Below are 7,547 nucleotides of genomic sequence, written 5' to 3'. Positions count from 1 at the left end.
CCCTTCTTTTTTCCCTCAATGTCTTGATAGAACTGGAGAAATACGCATTGAATGAAGCGCATATTAGGAGCAAGAGGACTCTGACAATGTGAATCAATGTAAAAGCCAAAGTTCCTTATTGATCTCCTTATTAAACTTGTCTTACTTCCAAGAGGCGCAGGGTAAAAGAAAGGGCTGTGTAGCAGGAAGAGATGCAACTCATTGCCACGTTCGCTTTGCATTTTCTGTAATTGTCATCTGTTTTCTCATTCTTTCTTTTATTTTTGTTTATTTACTTTATTTTGTTCTCTCTCTTTTTATCTTTATTTTGGTTGTTTGGTGTAGGCGCAAGCTACCGCTGAGAGTAAAATTGCATTTAGACATCCCTTGCTGAAATTTCAGAGCAGGGTTTTTATTCCCCAAAATGAAATGACAAAAGACAGACGCCTGTTTGATTTTACATGGGTAGCCCCCCCGTGGTTCGTATTTTTTCGGTGAATGTGTCCCTGTTGGTTTGTCAATAAGTGTTTTTTGGTTAGGCTTTAGTGTTTTAGAGGCTAAGATGAGGAGATTTGACACTGCTGATAGATATTTCTTTGAAATGTCTGTCCTCCTGGCATATGAACACATCAAAGGTTACTAATTCGATTGACAGAGTGCACATAATGGCAAGAAGCCACCTGTAATGGCGCAGAAGGGGGAATAATATAGCTTTTTTCTAATAGCTACTCCCTAGTTATGGGTCATTTTGCATGTTTGAATTTGTGCAAGTCAAATTAGAATAGAAATGTGGGTCATTACAACAAAAGATATTAGAAAATGCTACTTTTTAGGTCTCATTATGTTGCAGCATTACTTTATTCTGACCCACTGCCTGTATTAACCGCACTTGGATAAAGCCAGATCAGCCAAATGCAGATGAAAGCTCTCATATATCATATTGCTTGAAGCACAAGCTGGTTGGATTTTCATCATACTGATGCATATTAGCATAAAGATAAAGCTGTGATGTCCTTCTGCTGCATTACTCAAAACAAAACTCGTGGAAGATTAGATGAACAAGCGTGCCTGAAACAGGGCTGTGAGTAAGTCAAATAGCCCGTGCCTATTTCCTTTTCTATCCGTCTCAAAATGAGTCAGACTTGCGCCATATTGAAGATGTGCGAGCTCTGAAGTTATTGCAGTCCAAAAAAGTTGATTCTGTTCATCTGGACGTAGGGTTTTCAGTGGGAGAAATGTTTCCTCGCTCATCCAAGTGACTTCTTCAGTCTCAGCTGAATGCCAGTTTCCCCAACTTGCATAGCACGGAGTCTGGGACCGGTTGCAAGTAGTTATGACAACCAACTTTAAGGTTGAGTGTGCAGCACCTTCAAGCTCTGGCGACTCATTTTTAAGCTGCAGATTTGCACTGGTCTTGGTAGAATGGTGGTTATTAATGAAATGAACTTGCTGTATCTTTGTTTATAAATTTATAAAAAAAAAATTATGAACTTTGTCTCCTTCAGTCTTGCATAAGCGAATATAACACCTTTGTGGAGTGGAAAACTGACTGACTCAATCTTATTGTTGGTTTATCCCTGTCTTAATGCACCAGTGTCGATGTAAAGATGGCAGACTAAGTGGTCTCAGACTTTGACCCTATCTTTAAAGCAAATGTTTCAGACGCAGGGAGATGACAAGTTGTATTCCATCATTAGTTGCAAGTGGTTGCTGACATATGTGAATGTGATTGCCACATATCCATTTACGCCGGCCTAAAGACTAGTCACTGAGAAGCTGGCATCCACCAGGTTGCTATAGAAGAGTATGTATTCCGTTTGGCAAATGGTTTCTGGATTTACCAAGTCATGAGCAATGATTTTGTTCACCAACAGGTTGCAAGGAAGATGACAACTTGGTTGCAAACACTAGCAAGTGGTAGCAAGAATGTGAAAGTGAAACCAGAGAGCTTTTGCTTTCAAAGTAAAAGTTGCCCCTTCTGAAATATGTTGGATGTGGCAATACGGCACATTTTCTGCTTTACTGGAGAACGTTCCCCACTTCCAGTTTGTGTCACACCTTTTCAAGTTTGATAACAGCTTTGAGATTAAAATGCAAAGTGCGAATGACAGTGGCAATCTACTTGGGGCCAAAGAAATTGCACTGAAGTTTTTGGTGCAGCAAACTCTTTGCAACCAGTTTTGTCCAAGGCGCATCAGCCAGCAACCTCCTGCGGTTACTTGCAACCGTTTGGGTAATACATATTATTTACTTGGGACTATTTGTCAGATGGTCACTGATCGGGCTGTAGACCTGTGTAACTCTGGTGTTATAGGGTTCATCTTAGGCCTAGCCAAAGCCACATTTCCTGCTGTATGTGCAATATGGGGTTGAGGCTTACATGTGGTGTTTTTTGGGGGGGAATGTCAGTCAGAAAAAGTACGCCACTAGGGAGGGGAAACCTAAAGAAATTGACTTGTTAGAAACAGCGTAAGATAATAAGGATTTTTAATAATAACGTAAAAGAAAATTTGGGTTCTAAATAAGGATAACAGAATGATTATGCTGAATAAAATTAATTTCAATCAGTGCCATTCTTTTAAAGTATTCTTTCAGGACCAAAGCAAATCGATCGATCTACATTGCTATTCCTGAACATACATAGTATGGCTTAGTTGGGAATAGATGAACTATCACAGATTGCTGAAACCAACAAATACTTTAGCGTCTATGTACCATATGTGTGCACTGATTTCTTTAAAAACGGAAGTGGATGCCATTCGTCCTTGGTGAACAGATGGAGAAAGTCCTGTAAAAAGCCTGCTAAGTCATGTTGCTTATAATTATTCATGTCTCATCTCCATCCTCATCAGACATCTAGAGCACTGAAAACAAACACAAGCTGACAAATTGATCAGCTCTCCAACCATCCAGACCAAACACAGGCAAAATAGGAATAATTTGGCTTTCTCTAACCCCTTGTGAAGCCCCGTGGAGGCTGTTATATTTAATATTCCTGCTGCCTTTTCTCTTCAATTAAATTTAGCTTTATTAATCCCAAAGGAGGCAATTCATTCACAAGGTCCCCAAGGTCTATAAGGTGGAGTTCAATGCTGTTAGGCACACATTTTTTGAAGAACACCATTAAGCCTAAACTCTCTTACAGCAGTAATTCAGCTCTGCTTTATGTACAATTTATTGTGCGCCTGTTCACAATAATGGTATGTATGCTTTAAGTTCTTGTAATGACCAAGCTTTGAAGTGCACAAACTGCGTATTTCACTTCCACGTTGTGCATTTCTCTGTCTCTGCAGGAAGCTACCACTGAAGGAAGAAAATGGAAGAGAGGTTCTCAAGCCAGATACGATTGAAATCAAAGTGCACAGTGACAACAGCATCCACACAAAGCCCGACGACAGCAAAGCGTAAAAGGGTCGGTCCTCCCGCCACCAAAAGAACATTCGGATCACAAGACCAAAACCCAGAGAAACTACAACACTGGAAAATAGTGGAGTAAAATACCATATCTGTTTATAGCAATGCCCCAGAGAAAGGCATGTGTAAATACAAAAAATAATAGAGAGAAAATAGAAAGGAAGAAAGTGTCAACCTTTTAGACACCCTGAGTGATTAATGTATCATGTTCTTACAAACATGGCATCAGTGGAAAGCTCTTGTTGATCAATGATTGTATATTATTTTCTGCCTTAAGTATTATTTCTCAGATTCTGGGGGGTTTTTTTGTTTGTTTGTTTATTTGTCTGTTTTACACCCCACATGGGATTTTCATGCAGTTGAAAGGTGTTTCTAGCACTCTCCTCTTTGATGTCTCTCAAAAAAGACAATCACCAGCAGAGGCATAAGCTGGTACGCTGGTGTGCCCCAAATATCTCAATGCTAATGCTTTTTTTTTGTCTTTGTAAGAGCAATGCATGGGCTGACCTTCACTGCAGGATGTCACAGTGATTTAAGCCTGTTTCCATGCCTGAGTGTTACTCTATAACATCCTTTTTATGCCTGTGATAGCCAAGCTAGGTGCCTAGCTTACAAAGACAAATTCTCAGTCATTGTACTTTAAGCTAGCAGGCTTCGCTAGCACACAGTAAAGAAGTCCTTAAAAGCTCTGACGCTTTATTGTCTAAAGAAAACTCTTATGTGATGCATTAGTTCTTGGTTGCATTTCTACCTGAAACAATATTAATTTTTTCCAGAAGACTTTAGGCCTAATATTTGGTTTGGTTTGATTTCAGAAGGGCTTTTGCGACTCTTTATAAGTACTCAACAGTATCCAAAAATCACAAGAAGGAAGAGTGTGTTGCAGTCTATGAAGTATACAGTACAAAAACCACACATGTGCATTGATGTCACTGTTAGCAAAGCCTTTTAAATTGACGCCGAATATTGTTGCCGCTCTTCAGGCGTCTCACTCTCTAACAATGTGCGCATAAGAATGTTTTATTCATCAGCTGCATACACCGTAATGTGTCGTATATTGTTGCCAGAGGTTAGCCGCACTGCAAGTCAATTTACACTTTGGTATACAACGAGTAATGAAAAAATTATGTTAATGTGTTGAAAGGCGTCCCCGTGAGTGCCCTGACCAGTAATCTTTGCTATCTGTAAAAGCAGAAGTAGCAGCAAGGTACCACTCAAGGCATGGGAACAAAAGAGAAAAGGTATGCTCGAGAGAAATAAATCAACATTTACGTCATGTCTGTTTTAAATGATAAACTTTGGTTTCTTTGATTATTCTTGCCTCAGATTGGCCTCTGATGCCGTTTTTCTTTCTTTGGTCTGGTCACTATTCTCTCTGATGTTGTCACGTGTTGTACATAGATGAAAAAAAAAGAGTATTTTACAAAGCTTTTATGTAAATATACCCTAAAGGATGTGTCCTTTTTTCCAAATGCAAAAGGCTTGGCTTTTTCTTTTCTTTTTTTTGTGAACACTCCTTGGATGAAAAGCTGTTGGCTGTTTTTTTTTTTCTTTTCTTCTTCTTTTTTTTTCCTTCTCTTGTGTTTTGGTCCAAAGTTCAGTGATGGTGTAATATTGTTTTTTCCTAGTCATTTGCTTTCCCTTAAGAAAAACCCATGTCCTGAGGCTATTTCACAGCATTTCAATGGAGGCAGTAATTACGGCATTAGTGTGCCTTCTCTTTTTTTTTTTTTTTTTTTTTTTTTTAAACCCCCCCCCCCTCCCTCTTGTGGCCCAAAGTCGCTGTAGCAGTGTAGACCAACAAATGAACTTTTGATCACAGCTTAGCTGCTTTGTGCCACAGAATGTGTCATAAGATTGAATTGTATTGTGATGCTGTGGTTTCTGGGAAACGTAGTCATAGGATTGTGGGTTCTAATCACCGACACTGGACAGGAACGGACGTGTGCAACTACCTAGTACAACTAGATGTCAGGTCGAGGCTGTTGAGTGGTTTGATGGCATCACATGAATCATTACATGACTGTGTGTGTGCGCATGTATGTGTGCATACATCCATGGGTAACTACACTCGTCTACATGAATCAGGTTGCATGTATGTCCGCTGAATGTATCTGCACGTACTGTAAGTTAATCCGTTTGTATGTTTGCGAGGATGTGTTCCCATTTTTACAGTTTTTTGTTTTTTTTTTCAATTTTCCACAATAAGAGTCTCCAGATTCCAAACCTTACACTACATTAAAGAGTTAAGTGCTATTCTGGCATTTATTATATTTATTTTTTAATGTTGTTACCTATTTATAATAAAGTGCGAGTACACTTTCCATCTCCATGGTGCACCATGTGGCAAGCGAAGGTGATGATGCGAAGGTGATGATGACCACATGCCAAGTGTGAATGTCAGAGTGCTCTAAGTGCACGGAGTGTTTCCTTTTTAAAACATTTTTTTAAACCGTAGTGCGAGTTGGCGAGAGCTCTCACGCCGAGTTCCGGGGTGTGCTCTGATAGTTAAAACCTGATTATGTAGCTCTCGACAGTGATTAATTCCCTAGGCTGCAGCACTCCTTCCATGTGTCTGCCAGCCCCCCTCCTGTCCTCCCCACCTGCCCCCCTCTCCGCCACTGTTCCCTGCCTCTCAGACTCCACTGGTTTTTATCTCAGACTTACGTAGTGCTGGCTTTGTTTTCTCACAGCGAGCCCTTGTACCTGCATATCTCTAAAGGATGGTCCTGCCATGGAGTGGTTCCGCTGCCTGTTACGATCACTGTAAATATGGGAGCACAGTGCCTGGGGGCTATACGATTTGTACATGTTCTTTTGTATTTGAATATAAGTCTAACCCCCCACCCCCCCACCTCTGTCCTTCTTCTCCTCCGGTCCCTTCCTCCCATCCCCTCTCTCGTCCTCCTTTCCTCTCTGTCTCCTCCATCATCCATCGGCCCTTTTTTCTGTAAAAGGGGGGTTAAAAAAACAGGTGTGTTTGAGCTCAGTGTACAGTATGTGTCCTCTTTGTCCCCATGCTCCCCGTGTCCCTTGGACTGTCCCCGCTGAGTGTGCTTTGTGCAGGAGGTGGGAACTATTGATGTCTCTCTGTACGTACCTGTGGAACACTTGTGACTCCTATCATTGGCCGCTGTAAATAAACATGTCCTGGTAGAAGACAGCGAGACGTTGTCGTTCCTGATCTCACTTTTTTCTTTCTACCGACTTTCCATCTTATATGTGGGTGTCCAAAAAAGCTTTAAAAGCAAACATTTTTATTTATACAGTAGTTTATCCCTTTAGCCCACAAAGCCACAGGTAAGTTTAGCATAATGAAAAGGTCATTTTTCAAAACCAGCACCTCCAAGGCTTAAATGAAAAGTTGTAGGCCAGCCTTTGTGAAAATCATTTTAAACCAGTTTCAAATGTTATTATGATACGTTAGCATATACACTCACTGGTCACTGTATTAGGTACACCTGTTCAACTGCTTGTTAATACAAATATCTAATCAGCCAATCACATGGCAGCAGATCGGTGCATTTAGGCATGTAAACAAGGTACAGATAATCTGCTGAAGTTAAAACAAAGCATCAGAATGGGAAAGAAAGGTGATTTAAGTGACTTTAATCTTGACACAGCTGTTTTTGTCAGACAGCTGTGAGTGTTTCTGAGTGTCTCAAAAAATGCTGATCCACTGGCGCAACCATCTCTAGCGTTTACAAAGAAGGCTTTGATAATGAAATTACCCAGTAAGCAGCAGTTCTCTCCTGACAAAGATGTCTTGTTAATGTTCACACTGGCTCATCATAACTCAACAAAAGAAGATTGGAAAACGTTGCCTCATCTGATGAGTCTCAGTTTCTGCTGTTACATTTGGTCTGGTGAGCATTTGGCATAAACAAGGCAAGGCAAGTTTATTTGTATAGCACAATTCAACAACAAGGTGATTCAAAGTGCTTTACAGAGACATTAGAAACAAAAACAAATAAAAAGCATGATTTAAAATTTATTAAAACAAGCAAACAAACTAACTAATTAACAAACAAACACAAACAAACAAACAAACAAAACAGTATATAAAATCAAAAGAGATAAAATCAGAACAGTGGATAAAATCAATAGTTAAAATGTAAGTTTTGAAATTTAAGCTTAAGTGCGGATTTGGTGCT

At 40.0% G+C, this 7,547-nt stretch overlaps 1 protein-coding gene across 1 annotated transcript in view; it reads left to right on the top strand.

Moving 5' to 3' along the window:
• LOC121811913 (neural cell adhesion molecule 2-like) overlaps positions 1-6,588 on the top strand; it is a gene marked incomplete at its 5' end in the record, with an annotated part of 48,869 nt that extends 42,281 nt beyond the window's left edge. Inside the window, 1 exon segment of the mRNA XM_042228812.1 lies at positions 3,273-6,588. Within this exon segment, the coding sequence (XP_042084746.1) occupies positions 3,273-3,387 (115 nt within the window).
• Between the last annotated feature and the right edge of the window lie 959 nt (positions 6,589-7,547).

This window comes from Haplochromis burtoni, unplaced genomic scaffold (genome assembly GCF_018398535.1).
Source record: "Haplochromis burtoni strain Fernald_Lab_line unplaced genomic scaffold, NCSU_Asbu1 Contig_355, whole genome shotgun sequence".
Lineage (NCBI taxonomy): Eukaryota > Metazoa > Chordata > Actinopteri > Cichliformes > Cichlidae > Haplochromis > Haplochromis burtoni.
The sequence above is the reverse complement of the archived record's forward strand: the minus strand, read 5'-3'. Positions and strand labels throughout refer to the sequence as shown.